Source organism: Carcharhinus amblyrhynchos, chromosome 4 (genome assembly GCF_965287045.1).
Source record: "Carcharhinus amblyrhynchos chromosome 4, sCarAmb.v2.hapA, whole genome shotgun sequence".
NCBI lineage: Eukaryota > Metazoa > Chordata > Chondrichthyes > Carcharhiniformes > Carcharhinidae > Carcharhinus > Carcharhinus amblyrhynchos.
The window spans coordinates 73724467-73744157 of record NC_137327.1 but is presented as its reverse complement, the minus strand read 5'-3'; the positions used below and the strand labels follow the sequence as shown (position 1 = coordinate 73744157).

Below are 19691 nucleotides of genomic sequence, written 5' to 3'. Positions count from 1 at the left end.
CAGCATATAAAGTGACTCAACCTCTTCAGCCCCAAACATGTTTTGTATATATTCAGCGCACAAGTTGTTTGGTCTTTTCAACTATGATTTACTATTGGACATTAGTTGTTAGCCTTAATTTTTCATCCCATAAATGCATGTTTTACTAACTGGTATCTTTATAACTGGGCACAAGGAATCGAGCAGGCAATATAGGCTATATTGCAAAGATGCGTGGTGAGTTTAAACCATGCTCACACACAGCTGACCCTGTGTGGCAAAAGATGGTAACTACCCACACCCATGTTGGCATTTCACTTTTATACTCCACGTGCGTCACTATTTCTAAGAAATTTCTCGAGGCCTCAAAGGTCAACTTAAACACTGAGCTCCACAGCAAAAAATGCCAGGAATGCAGATGGAAAATTTAGATTAGACGTGACTGTTCCCCAACTCTATTTGTTTTTAAATTGAGTAAACAGAATATAAAACAGAAGGAAGAATGCAGCAAACTAACATCGGTAGAGAGCCACAAAGCCATGCACATTTACAAACTGGCATCTCAGGCCATGTCAGCCTTCGTTATTGGTGCTTGACAACTTTTGTTGCCCTACGTTAGTGCAATGAGCACGCTGCTGTCCTTGAGGTGATTGACTCAATTTTCAGGGGTCTTTTGGGAGGGGTTTGGAGATAGAAAGGCTGGAGAAGCAGTGTGGGAGGGAGGAGTGGGTGTGGAGCTGGATGTCCAATACCTTCCTCTGTCACTCTGCCAGCAGTGGGAAAGATGGAAGTTAGCCCAACTGAACCACGTGCATGGCCAATTACTGGCCTCCTGCCATCCTCGCTTGTGTTGTACCAGCAGTAGGAGGGCCCTCCACTTGACTTCAATTACCTGGCTGTGAGGAGTGCACCCATCGCTGCACCCTCTTCCTCCAGGTGGTGTGTGAGTCGTGGTCACCACTCTCAGTGACACTGCTGAGCTGCTGACCCTCTAATTGATTGGCAGTGCTTGGGCTGCCACAGTTGGACCCTGGCTGGAGGTTACCCTCCAAGCCTGGTGCCAATGGTGGGACCCCACCGCCCCCCCACCCCCCTCGAAAAATCCTGGCCCATCTTTCTGAAGTGACAGCAGCATGTTGCTGGCGTGGGCCAACATCTCTCCATGTGTTTTTCATCTGTACAATATCACAGCTCTCTTCACAGAAGAAATGGACAAACTGTTATAAATAAACTACATTTCTAATTGGAAATGTTTCTGAATGAATGCTTCATGATTTAGTTTAAAAAGATAGCATAGCACCACCTATTGACTGAATAGTGTACTTACAGCTCACAAGTTTATGTTATTGGTTCCATCATCAGTTTTCAATGGAACATGCATACCTCAAACTTGGATAAGAAGATGAAACATAGAAATAAAATGTTTTAGTAATATATTTAAAGTAAATCAGTTAATTAATAAAATGTCCCCTGTTGTGGATGTTGTTTTGTAACAGGTGCATGATGTAAATAGTACCTCTATCTAAATCAAACAGCTTTTTACTCATTAAACAGGACATTCCCCCAATGAATCTTCCCAAGAGGAAGCTACTGGTGCAGCTGAGCAGGTTATAGGTGCAGCTATCTGTCATCATTTACTTACTCCCAGTATTGCTCACTTGGACCCTGGTGAGGAAGGTGGATTTCCGATCCATTTGGACAAGTTTCATTGTTTCCATGCAGCCATGTTGTATTAACGATTTCAAAATATCCATCACCCAGAGTGAGGTTACAGAGTGGATCTAGAAAATGGGGAATGTGTTTTAGAATTACATTTCACTGGTAGTCCTCTCCCCATGTCCCTCAAGAGGCTGACTTGCAAAGCACTGCCCCACCTTCAACCTCTATTTCCCTATCTCAAAGCCCTTGAAAATATTGCGTTCCATGCCCATCTTTTCTGGAAGTTCAATTTTGAATCCCTCCAATCAGGTTTCACTCCCCAGCCACAATACGGAAGGAGTTCTTATCCAAATCCTCTGTGGCTATAAAAAAAGGTAAATATTCCCTCCTCATCCCATCTGTAACATTTGACATGGTTGACCATAGATCTCCCCCAAAAGCCTTTCCACTGTCATTCAGCAGGGTGGGACTGTTTTCACATATTTCCATTCTTATCAGTTTAGTTGGAACCATAGAAACACTTGAAAAGATTTCTTTACTCCTGCCCATTTCCTCCTGTGTCCCCCTACATTGGACCCCCTCCTATTTCTTATCAGCATGCTGCTTCACCCATCTTACCTCATCATCACCTCTCTTGACTCCTCAATATCAGACTACTTATCTGACATCCAAGACTGGACTAAGAAATCTCTTCCAATTAGAGATTAAGAAGACTGAGCCCATTGTTCCCCACGCAATATTCTGTGACTCCATCATTCTCCAAGGCAACAGTCTGTTATTAAGCCAGTCTGCTTGCAAACTTGGTCATGTTTAACTCAGTCAAATTTCTGACCAGATTCTCACTCTAAAACTCAAACTGATTTATTTCTACTTCCATTATATCACTCAACTTCGACCCTGTCTTGGCTCATCTGGTGCTGTTATTCTCATTCATACTGTTGTTATCTGACCTGATAATTCCAATGTACTCCTGACTGCATTCCCACATTCTACTTTCTGTAAAGGTGAGGTTATTCAAAACTCTGCTGTCCGTGTCTTAATTCGTTGTATCCTATTTAGTCCCATATAGACCTTGGTCCTGTTCCCCTATCACTCACATGCCTGTTGACTGACCTCAGTTCCCGTTCAGGCGATGCCTTAATTTTAAAATTCTCATCCTTACTTCTAAATGCTTTCATGGCCTTGCCCCTCCATAACTCTGTAACCTCCTCCAGCCTCAGAGGCCTTTAAGAGCACTGCCGGGATTCTATGTTATCTGTGCTCCTCTAAGACTGGTCTCTTGTGTATCCAGATTTTAATTTCTCTGCCATTGGTGCCTGTGTCTTCCATTGTTTTGGTGCCAAGCTTTGGGATTCCTCTCTATTCGTCTTTACCATGATTTCCACATTGAAGGTATTCCTTAAAATCTACCTGGGAACCTAGCACTGTGAGACATTAATGCTAACCATTGCGTCACTAAGCCGCCCCGAAATGAAACAAAATATGGTATACTTCATTATATTAAAGGCACTATATAAATACACCTCATTGATGTTGTTTTCCAATGCTGAGCTGTAAATCAACGAATTTATCTGCAATATAACTTCACAAATCTTTTCACTCTGATTGCCCCAGCAGAAAACAAAAAAAAACAGAGAAAAAAGAATACCAGTCTGAACTGGTCTTGTATACTTGAAATGAAATACCAGTAAAATGGGGAAATAAGAATACTGGTGTGAATTGTTTTCTTTTGCTTCTGGAGCCTCAGGTAGAATAACCTGCCACTTTGTTTATTTTAACAAGAATGTTGACCTGAGTATACAATAGGGAAATTTGCTTTGGTACATGAAATGTGGATTGTGTTCAGAAAACCAGTTTTTGGGTAATTTCAGACAAGTCTTTGAGTAGATGTTGACTTTGGATCTGACCGGGATGATAGAATGCAAATCATCATTCTTTTGTCTCACGCTCCTATATTCCCATGTTATTACCAGGAATATTTTCATTTAAATCATTCCGATGCAGAGAAAGCTGCTATTTCAGCTTCCACTACTTAACGCCACATATACCTCACAGTTTATTAACTCTGAAATCAACTATTAAGCAGCCGTTGCTGGATGATCTAATGGGTGTGTAGCACTTTGACTTGTCCACCCTCTCTGCCACTGTCCTAGGAATGTGGAATTGCTGTCTCGTGAGCTAAAAATGAACCAGGCACTCAGAAGATGGATTTGTTAAGTAACAGCTTTGTTATGTGAGAAAGTGACTGTGAATGTTACTGTATGGGGCATCAGGGCATTGCCTTTTTGTGGTCAGGTGTCGCACATGTTTGAGAGACATTAAACTTTCAAATGGTTGCAGTTAAAGAAGACTTGTTGTGGCCTGCCCTATTTCCCATTATTTCCCAATCCCTTCTCCCTTTTTCTATTACTTAGGGGATGAATCTCCCATCCTGCTGCACAGGCCAGGAGAATCTTGCAGTGGGGTGATGCACGAGGTCCACGCATCTGTTCACACTCCTATAGCACCTCCCAGTACCAGATTTCCGGCAGCATCTTCTCCACACAGGAAATTAGTGGGAAGGCAGGGTAAATATTAAAATCCTAATTTTAATATCACTTAAATGTTGTAAGGAGGCTCAGGACTGAAGTCTTCAGGCCTGCTCACATCAACCTCTCTGCCAGAGTGGTTCATGCCAGTGGAGATTACAGTAGCTTCTCAATTTTGGGGACCCTGTTGGAGTGAAGTAGGGGGGCAATCAAGGCCCCCCAGAGGGTCGGCAGTGGGGGGGTTGGGTGGTGTTCCCTGGGCATTGGCACCATGGCAGTGCCAGGGGGCCCAGGCTAGCATTGCCCAAGAGGCAAAGAGTGCCAGTCACCAGGGAACATCTTGGGACTACCCATCAGGCATGGAACAGTGCCAAGGGAGTGGGCATATGGGAGCAGGGCCAAGGGGGCGATTGGTGGGGGTGGTGGAATCCTGCTGCCACTCTGCAGAGGGATTGCTGGCGAAAGGAGGGAGCCACAGTAAAAAGTCTGACAACACCAGGTTTTAGTCCAACCGATTTATTTGATAGTAAACTCACAAGCTTTCGAGGGGACTGCCTCTTTGTCAGGTGAATGGAGAGTTCTGGCCTCAGACAGAGCATATAAAGCACAGACAGTTTAGAGATTACTGATTAGAATGTGAATCTTTACACCTAACCTGCTGTTCAAGTCTTAAAATGGTTGACAATGTGTGTGGAAGGAGCACTGATCACAGGTTAAAGAGATGTGTATTGTCTCCAGACAGTACAGTGAGTGAGGTTTTGCAAACCCAGGCAAGTCACGGGGGTTACAGATAGTGCGACATGAACCCAAGATCCTTGTTGAGACCGTCCTCATGTGTGCGGAACTTGGCTATCAGTCTCTGCTCAGCGACTCTGCACTGTCGTGTGTCGTGAAGGCCGCCTTGGAGAATGCTTACCCGAAGGTCAGAGGCTGAATGCCCATGACCACTGAAGTGTTCACCAACAGGAAGGGAACAGTCTTGCCTAGTGATTGTCGAGCGATGTTCATTCATCCGTTCTCGTAGCGTCTGCATGGTCTCCCCAATGTACCATGCTTCGGGACATCCTTTCTTGCAACGTATCAGGTAGACAATGTTGGCCGAGTTGCAAGGGTATTTACCGTGTACCTGGTGGATGGTATTCTCACGTGTGATGATGGTATCCGTGTCGATGATCCGGCATGTCTTGCAGAGGTTGCTGTGGCAGGGTTGTGTGGTATTGTGGTCACTGTTCTCCTGAAGGCTGGGTAGTTTGCTGCGAACAATGGTCTGTTTGAGGTTGTGTGGTTGTCTGAAGGCAAGAAGTGGGGGGTGTGGGGATGGCCCTGGCGAGATGTTCGTCTTCATCAATGATATGTTGAAGACTCCGGAGAAGATGTCGTAACTTCTCCGCTCCGGGGAAGTACTGGACGGCGAAGGGTACTCTGTCCACTGTGTCCCGTGTTTGTCTTCTGAGGAGATCGGTGTGGTTTTTTGCTGTGGCACATCGGAACTGTCGATCTACGAGTCGAGCGCCATATCCTGTTCTTATGAGGGCATCTCTCAGCGTCTGGAGGTGTCTGTCACGATCCTCCTCATCTGAGCAAATCCTGTGTATACGGAGGGCTTGTCCATAGGGGATGGCTTCTTTAACATGTTTAGGGTGGAAGCTGGAGAAGTGGAGCATTGAGAGATTGTCTGTGGGCTTGCGGTACAGTAAGGTGCTGAGGTGACCGTCCTTAATGGAGATGCGTGTGTCCAAGAATGCAACTGATTCTGGGGAATAGTCCATGGTGAGTCTGATGGTGGGGCGGAATTTGTTGATATCATCATATAGTTGTTTCAGTGATTGTTCACCATGAGGCCAAAGGAAGAAAATGTCATCGATGTATCTAGTGTACAGCATCGGTTGAAGATTCTGTGCAGTAAAGAAGTCTTGTTCGAACCTGTGCATGAAGATGTTGGCATATTGAGGTGCAAATTTGGTCCCCATGGCTGTTCCATGTGTCTGGATGAAAAACTGGTTGTTGAAGGTGAAGACATTGTGGTCCAGGATAAAGCGGATGAGTTGTAAAATTGCATCTGGAAACTGGCAGTTGTCTGCATTGAGTACTGAGGCAGTCGCAGCAATGCCATCGTTGTGGGGGATGTTGGTGTAGAGCGCCGAGACATCCATTGTGACGAGGAGTGTCCCTGGTTCAACTGCTCCATGTGTGCTGAGTTTCTGTAGGAAGTCCGTAGTGTCGCGACAAAAGCTGGGGGTTCTTTGTACAATGGGTTTCAGGATGCCCTCGACGTAGCCGGAGAGGTTCTCACACAGAGTCCCATTGCCCGATACGATGGGACGGCCAGGTGTGTTTGCCTTGTGTATCTTTGGGAGGCAGTAGAGATCTCCAATGCAGGGAGTACGTGGAATGAGAGCACGGAGGGTGCTCTGAAGGTCCGGATCAAAGGTCTTGGTCAGATTGTTGAGTTGACGAGTGTGTTCTTTGGTCGGATCTGTGAGTAACTGTCTGTAGTGTTCCTCATTGTTTAGTTGTCGGTACACTTCTTTACAGTAATCCGTTCTGTTCAGTATGACAATGGCCCCTCCTTTGTCTGCTGGTTTGATGACAACATTGCGGTTGGTCTTGAGAGCGTGGATGGCGTTGCGTTGTGCTTGGGTGATGTTCGGGGCTGTCTTGTGAGTGCGGCTGATGAATCTGGTGTTAACGTACCTCCTGATGGTTTGGGCATACAAGTCCAGTCGAGGGCAGTGGCCTTCCAGAGGAGTCCAATTGGATTCCTTGCTCTTAGGTTGTTGCACTGCGGATCTCTCTGTTGGCTGTTCTGGTTCATCGGCTGTCTGATTGTGTTCGCTGCTGGCCTCTTGGGGTCTGTGGAAAAACTCCCGCAGCCTCATTCGCCTGATGAATTCCTCTGTGTCTGCTGCGAGACTGATGGGGTCCATTTTGGTGGTGGGGCAGAAATTGAGCCCTCGGCTGAGAACTTCGATTTCGTCTGGTTGAAGTATGTAGTCCGACAAGTTGACAATAGACCTCCCTGCGGTAGTGCTGTTTTCTACTGTGGTGCTGGGGGAGGCTTGGTTGTTGCTGGCGGCGATGCTGAGTTTCTCAAGTTTCCTGTTCTTGGTGTGCATGTAGGTGGTGTAGTTTCTTTGTCTCATCTGCTTGGCAGAGTTTCGCAGTTGGTCTGCATCCTGAGCGCAAGTTGAGAATATGTATTCCATTTTAGTTTCCAGGGTGTGGCGTTTGCTGTAAAGCTAGTGTATGAGGTGGTTGAGGAGTGTGAGAGAGGTGCGACGGCAAAGTCTCTCAGCGTAGTCTGTGTTATAGGTTGACCTGAGTGGGTTCATGATCTGTAGTCCTTTTGGTATCTTGTCTGCTTTCTTGCATCTCTGTAAAAACTTGATGTCTGTGTCGATATGCGCAATCTTCTTGGAGATCCTCTCCACTTGGATCCGGCAGTTTGCGGTGTCGATAGTAGTCATGATGTGGATGTGCCAGCGTTGGACTGGGGTAAACACAGTAAAAAGTCTGATAACACCAGGTTTTAGTCCAACCGATTTATTTGATAGTAAACTCACAAGCTTTCGAGGGGACTGCTTCTGACCTTCGGGTAAGCGTTCTCCAAGGCGGCCTTCATGAGACATGACAGCGCAGAGGCGCTGAGCAGAGACTGATAGCCAAGTTCCGCACACATGAGGACGGTCTCAACAGGGATCTTGGGTTCATGTCGCACTATCTGTAACCCCCATGACTTGCCTGGGTTTGCAAAACCTCACTTACTGTATTGTCTGGAGACAATACACATCTCTTTAACCTGTGATCAGTGCTCCTTCCACACACATTGTCAACCACTTTAGGGCTTGAACAGCAGGTTCGGTGTAAAGATTCGCATTCTAATCAGTAATCTCTAAACTGTCTGTGCTTTATATGCTCTGTCTGAGGCCAGACCTCTCCATTCACCCGAAGAAGAGGGAAACCCCTCGAAAGCTAGTGAGTTTACTATCAAATAAATCGGTTGGACTAAAACCTGGTGTTGTCAGACTTTTTACTGTGTTTACCCCAGTCCAACGGCGGCACATCCACATCATGACTGCTATCGACACCGAAAGGAGGGAGGCCAGGGATTGGAGTGGGGGGGTTCAGACAAAGGGTGTGGTCAATCTGCTGTGTGAGTGGGTTACTGTCCTGGAGAGGGGGGGCAACGGGGGCCCATGGTGATCGGAAGGGGGCCATTGGTGCTGGGCCTGGGAATGGCTGGGCTCGGGAATGAGCTGGCCAGTAAACAGAGGCCATCAGTGCAGGGCTACTGTGCATGCACTGATCTCAACACAACAGGTCGGCACATGTGCACTGATTTCAGCCTTAATCTTTACTTTACATTAACGGGCAGAATTCCCCCCACAAAATTCTAAGTGTTGAATTTGCATGAAAACTGGAGTAATTCATGCTTTTTCTTTCAGTGGGAGTTCAGAGAAGAATCTCCCACACTCTGTGCACTGCAGAGGCCACCAATGGGAATATCATTAAATTTCAGGGGATGGGGCTTATCCTTGGTGGAAAGGCTGAAATTGGCATGCTGAGCGCACGCACCGACCTCTCAGTGCCATCTGTCAGGTCCCTGCACTGACGGCCTCGCGATTGCTGACCAGCTCAATCACTAGCAACCCCGACTCCCTGGCCCCTATGGCTCAATCACTGCCCACCGAACCATTCCTGGGCCAGCCCTGACCTCCCAATCCACCCCGGTCAGCCCCAATCACTAGCCGCCCCTCTCCAATCACCCCCATCTGACAGTAACCCACCACCCTCATGCAGTCCTGACTCCCCCCCCACCACAGTGCTGATCCCCAACAGGCTGCCCAATCGCTGGCCTCCCTTCTATGCAGAGTGGCAGTGGGTCCACCCCCCCACCCCCAAAATTCACCCCCTAGGTCCCATCCCCTTGGCACTGCCCATATCTGTTGGGCAGTGCCAAGGTCCCCCCTGGACATTGGCACTTTACTCCTTTGGCAGTTCCAGGGGGCCCAGGCTGGCATTGCCCAGGGTGCCAATGTCCAGGGAGCACCACTCCCTCCACACCCCTCCCCCTCACCGCTATATCAACCCTTGCTGCCAACTTGTGTAGGTCAATCACAGAACTCTCCATCCCTTTGGTCTCTTCAAAATTGTGGTGATGGTGTGTTAAAGTTCACTCAGAGAGTCCAAGTTGCTAATGGCAACATGCACACTGTATTGTGGATATTGCGGGTGCAGGCTCCAACATTCTTTCCAGGAATGTCCAGGAATCTCTCCCAATCTCATTGCCTGCCATTGGCATATCTCAGAAGGATTTGCAAGCTGATATTCAACCTGTTTGTCCATATTGTGAATAGACTTTCCTTGGCCATCAAGTCATGGAATAGGTCTTCAACTCAGGGCTTCTGAGACCTACCAACTGGGCCACAAGACTTCCCTTCAAATTTGTATCAAATAGTCTACATTACCTCTCCTCATGTTTCTCTCCAAAAGGAAAGGCATGGCAGTATTGTTACTGTACTAGCAATCCAGAGACCCAAGGTAATGCTCTGGGGACCGGGTTCGAATCCCACCCTGGCAGATGTTGACATTTGAATTCAATAAAAATCTGAAATTAGATGTCTAATGATAACCATGAAACCCTTTGTCATAAAAACATATCTGATTCACTAATGTCCTTTAGGGAAGGAAATCTGCCATCCTTACCTGGCCTGCCTACATGTGACTGCTGACACACAGCAATTTTGCTAACTCTTAAATGCTCTCTGAAATGGCCCAGCAAGTCATCCAGTTCAAGAGCAATTAGGGATCGGCAATAAATGCTGACCCAGTCAGCGGTGCCCACATCTCATGAACAAATTAAAAAAAGTATCACTTATTTTTGTCTTCCTGAAGTTAATTATTGCTTGTTAATTACATTTCCAAGTTTTGTGTCATCTTTAAATTTTCATACTTTTTGCTGTCTATGGTATATGTATCATATATATATTTATATTAAAAAGGGGAGTGATCCTCATCATGATCCCTGTCTGCTTGCCTTCAATAAAAATGCTTTCTATCTCACATCCAGAAAAGAAAATTTCACCAAACAAAAGGCACAGTACCTTTGGGAGTCCTGCTGCATGTTTCATCTGCACCCCACCAACTGAAGCAGTCTGCCCACGGCAGGGGGGATCGGAAGGAGGCAAACAAGTAATACAGGCTGTAGGCGATGATGCAGTTGTAGTAAATGGTCACAAGTGTTGACATGAGGACCATGGTGATGCCTACACCTTGAAATGGATTGAGGGAGAACGTTGGGTTAGAATATTTCAACCACTATCAGAGGGGTGAGTTTCCCACCCCTCACTTATATCATGTTGTTAACTAAGAGCTTCTCAAACATTTTTCCCTGGGTAACCATTTTGATGTGCCAGACTTTGCATGACGTGAGAGGGGACATTTGTGTCAAGGAGAGTCATTGGGCAGGACTGGGGGTAAGAGTGTAGCGGTTTATATGAGACCTTAATGGTTAAGCATGATATGAAGCGTTTAATCTGCATTTTTTGGCATCCAATCCTGAAAGATCTATCGATTACAACACGTCCAGCATTAAACAAAAACACAAACCATTGAAAGGGCTTTGCAGCTGTCCAGGTCACTCTGAGCTCCACAACAGTTTTACTGCTTCAGACTTCACTCCCCACCCTGGGTCATGGCCCACAGTTTTGGAAGCTCGTTCTTAACTGGTTTGTGGAATCACAGTTTGAGGTCCTGGCAGCTTCTTGCACCCGCCCCCCTTTCCCTCCCTGAGTCAAGTGGGCATTGTTTACGAGTGCATCACATAGTAAATGCCAACAAGCTAATCAAACAGGAGGCAGGAAGGCAGTCTCTCCTGCTGCAGCAGGGATGATGGATTTGAGTTTCCTGGTCACATCATCAGAAACGTGCTTCAAATGATGACAACCCATTGGCTCTCATTGTTCTAGTCCCCAGCATTTTACCACATGATGACCAAAATCCTTTGTCTCCTCGGTACACAATAGTACAAGCTCAAAATTTCTCCTGCACCACTTTTCCTTAAGTTACTAGCTTTGGTTACTGGTTAGGTATCCCATACCTAAAGGGTATGTGGTGAATGTTGTCCCCATTTCTTGAATTTTACAATTGGTTCCTACAACTAAATTTTCACAAAATAAGTGGCCTTATAACTGATTGCCTGATGCCAGCAGTCAGTCTATGACCAGCAGAAATACAGTTATGGTACCTGTTAACTTTCGATTGCTGTCCACGTGAACAATGTCAAAATCAATAATGGAGTAACAGGCAGAAAGTTGGGTCTAATATTGGGGTTAATATCTGGCTACATTTGAACTGAGTGAAAAATTTTTCCTGCTGTGTCTGTCTCTTTGCTATCTGTAAAGAGACAGACACAGCCGACCAGATTGTAAATCTAGTATAATGGGGCTAACAGCTGGGATATAGAGGATGAAGTACCACTGACGTCAGCCAGTCATGTTTTAGACACTGTCTCTCTCTTTCTCTCTCTCAAGTGAGGCGGGGTTTGGGTACTTTCAATTCCCTGGAGCTGGACACTGGGGACGAGCATTGCTGCTTGGATCTTGCCTGACCTGAATCGGAGGGTCAAGCAAGACAGGCTCAGAAGAAAATTGACATCAGTAATTTGACAGGAAGCGGCAATCCACCACTGATTGTCACTGCAAGGAAATTATGGCCCATGTTGCTGTTACAATGTAGGACAGTATATCTGGAGGGTGCGGTGGTGGGGATGTAATCCACCCAAAGGGCTAATAGATGGGATATGTATGATGTAGATGGCAATGTACTACTGGCATCAGTCAGTTACATTTTAGAGGCTATAGACAGAGAGGTTGATATGGAAACATAAATGATATAAATAAAAATGTGGGGAGAATGTTAAGCAAGTCTGCAGACAACACCATGATTGGTAGGTGGCTAATAGTGAAGAAAATGGTTGTAAATTACAAAAAGATGTAGATAGGTTGGCCAGATGGGCATTTAACCCTGATAAGTGTGAGGTACTTTGGAAGAAGAAACAAGATGAGGGAGTATTTAATGAATGGCAGGACACTGGGTAGCTCAGAGGATTCTGTAATTATTTACAGATCCCTGAATGTGGCAGAGCAGGTGAATAGGATAGTTAAGAAGGCATATGGAACACTTGATTTCATCAGTCATGGTATACAGCATAACATCAAGGGAGTAATGTTGGAGTTGTACAGAGAATTGGTTAGGCCACAGTTGGAGTAGAACATAGAACATTACAGCACAGTACAGGCCCTTGATGTTGCGCCAACCAGCGGAACCAGATCTGTGTGCAGTTTTGGTCACCTGTGATAAGGGTACAGATAAAATTCACCAGGATGTTCCTGGGATGGAGAATTTAAAGTTTATTGGATAGGCTGGGATTGTTTTCTTTAGAACAGAGGAGGTTGAGGGGGGACATGATTAAGGTGTAAGAGAAGGGTGAATAGGAAAGAGCTGTCCCCTTGCTTGAGGGGTCAATCATGACAGGGCATAATTTTAGAATAAGGGACAGGAGATTCAGAGGGGATTGGAGAAAATCTTTTTCACTCAGGGGGTGGTGGAAATCTAGAATGCACAGCCTAGGAAGGTAGTGGAGGCAAGAAACCTTACAACCTTTAGAAAATATTTGGATGAGCACTTGAAATGTCATAACATTGCAAGGATATGGGACAATTGCTGGAAAATGGCATTAGCGTGTCTTTGCTAGGAGAGCAAGACATTAACTGCTGCAACTCATGATGATTTATAACACAGGGGTTTCTCTTCCTCATTGAAAACTGCTGAATGATTTCCACGTAAATAAGCCACTGGACAATTAAAGCTGCTGTTACTTTGCCAGCAAGTTCTGGGTCAAGATGCCTTAAGCACTATTATTCATTTAAACTGTTTCTGAGCTTGTGTTGTTAAATAAACATTAACCTTGTAGGATTGGCACAGCTTTCCACACCGCAACAGGTCCACTACTGGCAAACTGCCCAAAAGAGCATTCGAGGAAAAACAGAGGCATCCCTGCGAACATCAACATGACCACATAGGGAATGAGAAACGCACCTAGAAAATACAGCAAAGGAAATTGAATGAGAATGTTTCCCTTTTGGACTGGCGAGATTTGTTGGTGTAAGTTCAGTGTGGAGACTCAGAAATCCATGTAACATTGTTTGTCTTTGATTCCATCATAGAATATTTATTTTTTTCCTTCTTCTCCCTGCCCCCCACCCCTTCCACAATATAAAGAGGGGTCAGAATTCTCCGACTTCCCCCATGGATGAGATTCTTGGACTCCATGGGAAAATGCTTGTCAATTACCGATAACTTAGATAAAAATAGAAAACGTGGAACTCAATTCTGTAAAAGGACATTTAGACCTAAAGTTTTGGGGGCTGTTCTCCCATTGCGACCTGCAAATTTTTTGGCGGGTCTGGTCCGGAGAATTGCGTGTCAGCCATTTTGCGGGATTCGTGCATGCGTTCCTGATGTGTATGCGTCTCCCAGAGCTAGGGAATAATCGCAGTCAGGACCAGGCTGAAAACAGGCGGGAAGGGAAGTAAGTTATTTAAATCTGTTTTTAATATATTTTAAATCTATTTTATGTGTTGGACCCGATATCATTTCCTACCCCGCCCAGAATACTTCACTCTGGCAGGGTCTATAGTATCTTCCCACATTCAGGGAGCTAGCAGGAGACTCTGTCGGAGTGAAGGGACAGGCAATCGGAGCCCCCTGAAGGTCAGGTGTTGGGGATGGTGCCCCCTGGAATGGGGACACTAGCAGTGCCAGCCTGTGCTCCCTGGCACAGCCCAAGGGGCAAAAGTGCCCATGCCTGCGGGCACCTTGGTGCTGTCCATTGAGCATCGGGCAGTGCCAAGAGGACAAGGTCTGTTGTGGGGGGGGCGGTGGGAGGGTCCAGCTGCCACTCTGCATGGGGGTTGGTCTGTGCTGGAGGGAGGCCAGCAAATCGGGGTGGGTTGGGGGTCTGATGGACTGCCGGGGGGGGGATCTGCCTCCCGTCGGTGAGGTACCTGACCTAGGGGGATTGTGGGGGGTGAGAGGTAGGGAAATTGCCACTGCTGATCCGGGGGACTGGACATCAGGTGTTCCAGGGTGGGGGAGAGGTCAGGGCCAGCCCAGGAATTGTCGTGTGGGCTGTGATCGGTCAATGAGGGGTGCTGAAGGGGTAGCACTGTGGGGGTCCCAGGCTGGCCAGCAAACAGAGACTGACAGATTGGCACCACTGCGCATGTGCAGAGCTCCAGAGCTGTCAGACTCTGGCGCAACTAGGGTCTGCCCCCACCTCCTCCCCCAGGTTTTTAATGATATTCACAATTGTGACCTCTGCATTGCACAGAGTAGGGAGATTTGGGTCTGAAGTTGTGCTGGAAATTAGTCATGATCTAGACCAGTTTTCTCGCCAATTCAGCACTTTTTGGAGACTGGCCTCATTAACTTTTTCTCTCTCCATAGATGCAGTCAAACCTGGTGAATTTATCCAGAATTTTCTGTTTTTATTTCAGTTTTCCTACACCCAAAGTAATTTGCTTTTAATCCATAACGTATCCAGCACAACAGCGATGTCTGACATTTATGCATCAAGGCTTTGAAAAGCCTTCAGAGCATAACCTTGCTGGGCCATGTTAACGTTTTCATAAAAACTGAACTGATTGCATAATACTGCAGAGTTAAGTTGAAAGTGAAGCTCCACATTGGATGTAGGCTTTCGCATTTAAAGAAGGCGATAATTTGGATTAGTCATGGCAATAAGCAGTGATAGGAGTGAATTATCCAGAGGAATTTTGTAACCAGGACTATAGGTTCAGAAGCCACAAGCAGGCACCACAATGGGGTAAGAGGCAAGGCAACACAATAAGAAACACAGATCATGGCAGGTTTTATGAAAACAGAGTCAGCTATCTGCTCATGATGAGCAGAGATTGAACAAGAAAACTCAAACTCATAAGGGGTAACTATGACAAAATATTCCTCCTGACACTTGAAAGCCTGCACAGCAGTGAACCAAGTGGTATGCACCAAGGATGTCACGGAAAGTCAGAGTATTTATTCTCAGTGTTTATGCCAAATGAAACATTGCTAATTCAAGTTAGCCACAAGTATTTTTTCAGGTTCAGTGATGTCAGGTTCTCCTCTACATTGTCTGAACACTTCATTACGTAGGCATTGATTCACACTGCCCAATATTTACATTTATAATGTTCATGAGCAGCAGCATTGCCTTTGCGTGATTTCAATGTTATGTTTGTATCTTTTAACCTATAAGCTTCAATTTCTTCAAAGATTGAACACAAACACTTGCTGAGATGAAATTTGAAACACTGTTATTTTGTTTTATTACACAACGAATGAACACGTAAAGCAATAGTCAATGATCAGCTTCACTTAGGTCAATCGAAACAACATACTTTTGCACTGTGATTCAAAATTTACACACCACATTTCTCCAAATCGCTGTGTAATCTTACGTGATTTAATTTTGCCTCCAGTTAAATTGGCTTAAAGCCACTTCGAATTCATTCCTTTTGAAAAAGTCTCTTTCTTTTTATCTTAATCAGTGCAAAGGATTTTCCAGTGCAATTCTTCCATAATCGTTACAAGTTAATGACTGTTTTTTTTATTCGCCAAAGGAAAGAGTCAGCATATGTAACCACCTCATAGAAGAAAATATCACGAGAACGTAGTTTGCCTAAAGTAATAATTTGATTACACTTCATCAAGTGTTTAAATATTTGGGCGACCAATGTTTTATTTTCTGCTCAATTAAATAATGAACTGATTGCAGCCTATATTAAATGTAATTTTCCCATTGCTACCAATGGAGCACACTTCAAACCTGAGCACACTTTCAAGTTCATTAGCATTTCAGTAACGATGATTAAGAAAAAACATTTTTTTGATCCATCATGTTATTGAAAGTTCAGTATTAGAACCATAGAATCCCTACATACACAAGGAGGCCACTTAGCCTATTGAGTCTGCACTGATTCCCCCAGTGATCATCCTGCTCAGGCCTTTACCCTATCCCTGTAACCCCATGTTTTTACCATGGCCAATCCACCTAACCTGCACCGTGGGAGAAAACCAGAGTACCCGAATGAAACCCATGCAGACACAGGGAGAACATGTAAGCTCCACACAGACAGGCACCCAAGGGCATAATCGAACTTGGGACCATTGCGCTGTGAAGTAGCAGTGCACCATGTGCCACTGTGATGCCAACCATTCCCCCCCTCACTCCTCCCTACCCCCAAATATTAACCGACACTCAACAGCGCAAGAAACTGAACACCGTGGTATATGGAATCAGAATACGTTCTTGCAGAAAACATTTCTGTTTTGTGTGAAGGGCAATAAGCAATGCCAATACAGAGTGCCAACAAATTTGCACATTACACAGTCTGGTCTTTCACTTCAGTGCAGTGCTAATTGAGAGCTGTACCATTGGACTTGTCTTTTGGGTGAGATATTAAATGGAACGTCTATCCACCCTCTGATACAAAAGACTCAATGTCAGTGAAGTACTGCTGGATACCTTACCAATATTTGCCCTTCAACTGTTATCACTAAAAGAGGTGATTTCAAAGGTTAGAGTGGCAGACAGACTATGGAGTTGAGATCACAAACAGATCAGCCATGATCTCATTGAATGGTAGAGAAAGCTCAAGGGGCTGAATGGTCTAATTCTGCTCCGTTTTATGTAAATTAGCTACTTTTCTTTATCTCATTTCTGTTTTTTTGGGGAACTTGCTGTGCACAAATTGATTTCTGTCTTTTCTTGCAACAGTAACTGATCTACTCTGAAATATTTTGCGATGTCCTGAGGTAGTGAAATGTGTCAAGTCATTGTCATTAAATGTAAGTGCTTTTATGCCGAGAAGTGAAAATTGACTTTTACAACAACAACTTGCAATTATATTGTTTCTTTAACATAATGAAACATCCCAAGATAATAATTTCACCTTGCTTTGGAGTCAATTTTAATCTTGATTTACATCTAAGTTTATTGTCGGTTTGAAGTACTGCTGCAAAATATTTGCAATGCAAGCCACCTTTGTGTATGATCACAAGTATTTTCAAATTCCAACTGTGATCAAGAGACTCCCACTCTGCAGAGAGTACTTCTAATTGGTATGCTGTCTTTTCCTCTTTAGCTCAACTCATTGTTCTCTTTAATTGGGAAAGGTCACTATCTCAAACGTTTCAAAGTTAGTAAAAAGTAATAAATCAGTGAGTGTCAGCTCACTTCAAAGGAACAATTGCAATATTTCTTTGAATTAATGAGTTTCCCTTTGTTCCCCAGCTAAACTGGCCTCACCCACTCACTCTGCTAAAGTCAGCATGATCACTGAGCATTTTGCTGCTACACGATTAATCATCCCTGCCATAAACAGTTTTCAACAACTACATTTACCTAATGATCCCTTGATATTTTGGTGCTTTTACATTTGTCTGTCAAGTATTCACTTTATTTCCACTTTTTCTGCCCTATATTTTAGATTTCAATGCATTGGTAATTGGCTCGTTGGTTTAGGGGTATGATTCTCACTTCGGGTAATAGCATTAGAATGCGAGAGGTCCCGGGTTCAAATCCCGGCCGAGCCCAGGGTGTTTTTGGCAGCATAGTGATACAGCGCTTAGCACTGCTGCCTCTGAACACCAGCACCTGGTTCGCTTCCAGCCATGGGTGCTTGTCTGTGTGGAGTTTGCACTTTCTCTCAGTGTTTGCGTAGGTTTCCTCTGTGATCTCTGGTTTCTTCCCACAGTACAAAGATGTGCAGATTAGGTTGATTGGCCATGCTAAATTGTCTTTATTGTCGGGGGATTAGCAGGTTAAATACATGGAGTTACGGGAATAGAGTCTGGGTGGGATTGTTGTTGGTTCGATGAGCTGAATAGCCTGTTTGTGCACAGTAGGGATTCTATGCTTCTATGATTACCTCCTCCATTTTTATAAGCCAGGTAAGGGAATCTCCAGACGTTGCCCAGACCCACTGCATAACCGATAACTGAGAGCAAGTAGTCAGTCTTCGAGGACCAGTTGCCTCGATCCACATTCTCGTCACTTTCACCCACATGTCTGTTGGTGGCAGTCTGGGGGAAAATAGAGGAAATGGACAAGTCAGAAATTAGACTTTCTCAGACTGAAACTCAAACAGAAAATACAGTTTTCACCCCTGACAGAAATGCTGGGTGGAGTTCCCCAGCTGTTCACATCCTGCCGTGCTGCCAGTGAGAACAGAGGATTTGTTGGTAAACCAAATCTCCATTAAGTGCAACAGGATCAGGGAATCCTGGCTCTGGATGAGGACGCAGAATCCGGCCAATTATGTTGCTCTCCATTTAGCTGCAATCAGATGGTTATATCCCAAATGGAGGAAATGGGGTAATAAGAATACTGATCTAAATTGTTCTTGTATACTTTAAAACGGAACACTACTAAAACGGTGGAAATAAAAATGCTGTTCCAAACTGGTATTGTACACATTAATATGGAACAGCAGTAAAACAAAGAAATAAGAATACTGGACCAAACTGACCTTCCCTTCTGTTTCAGAAACCTCCTGAACTTAGAGACTCTGAAATTCACAACAACCAAAATTCCCAAATGATTGGCACCTCTCGGAGTTTAACACAAGTTTACTACCACTTTCCAACAAAATACTCACCCTGTTCTCTTGAGGGTGTGTTTGATGGTTATTCCATGAGAAAACCAAAGCTAATTTTCTCTTGTCCATTTTTAAACAAGGATGAATAATTCTTCTATTTCTTGTCCAGGAGTCTTCAAACTTTTGTCCTCTCACAGAACCCTGATTGAGTACAATTCAGCTTCTCACCAGCTACTGATTGCTCCACACTCAGAACTCAAGATCTTTGTGCAAATTTCAAGGGGTGTAACCCTGTTTAATCAGGTCATAATGACACCCAAGCTCCAAGAAACTCTACTGTTAATAGATTAATCTGCGATAGGAAGGGTTGCTATTGCCGATTGCATGTAGTAAGTACTCCCATTTGTTAATGATACTGTGATCATAATGTACTGCTATAGGTTTGACAATGGGGACACGTCAGAGTGTTATAATAGCAAATCTCTGCACCTGCCCAGTTCAGAGGAACAGTAAGTTCTTGGTAACATTCGAAACTTGAAGGCAGCTGTTTACCATAACTGAGCTCATGTTCAAACTTAATTAATCTCAATTAATGGGGTTTTGAGGACAGATAGAGTTAGGTTGATCATCTTTCTCCTCCAAGTACTCTCAATGCTAAGTCCTAAAGATCAACTAATGCCAGTTCAGCTGCACCTACATTGCAAGATGTGAATGTACTTTTAATTGGTTAGGGTTTAAGTATTGGAGTGTGATAATTAACATTTAGTATTAACCTCATTTCTCCAGGGTCATAAAAGAAGCATTAACGTTTAAAATAAACTGCCTCCCTCGAAATAGTAGAGAGAGGAATTTGATTGAAATT

General features: G+C 44.6%; 1 protein-coding gene across 1 annotated transcript in view; it reads right to left on the bottom strand.

The window, feature by feature from the left end:
* The window catches only part of LOC145342446 (sodium- and chloride-dependent neutral and basic amino acid transporter B(0+)-like), a 46563-nt gene extending 27605 nt beyond the window's left edge, over positions 1–18958 (bottom strand). Inside the window, exons 1-5 of the mRNA XM_080188008.1 lie at positions 18890–18958; positions 18161–18314; positions 13134–13265; positions 10271–10438; positions 1622–1760 (exon numbers count right to left, since the gene is read on the bottom strand). Of these exons, the coding sequence (XP_080044134.1) occupies positions 1622–1760; positions 10271–10438; positions 13134–13265; positions 18161–18314; positions 18890–18958 (662 nt within the window). The remainder of the gene's footprint in view (positions 1–1621; positions 1761–10270; positions 10439–13133; positions 13266–18160; positions 18315–18889) is intronic.
* Positions 18959–19691: the final 733 nt, after the last annotated feature.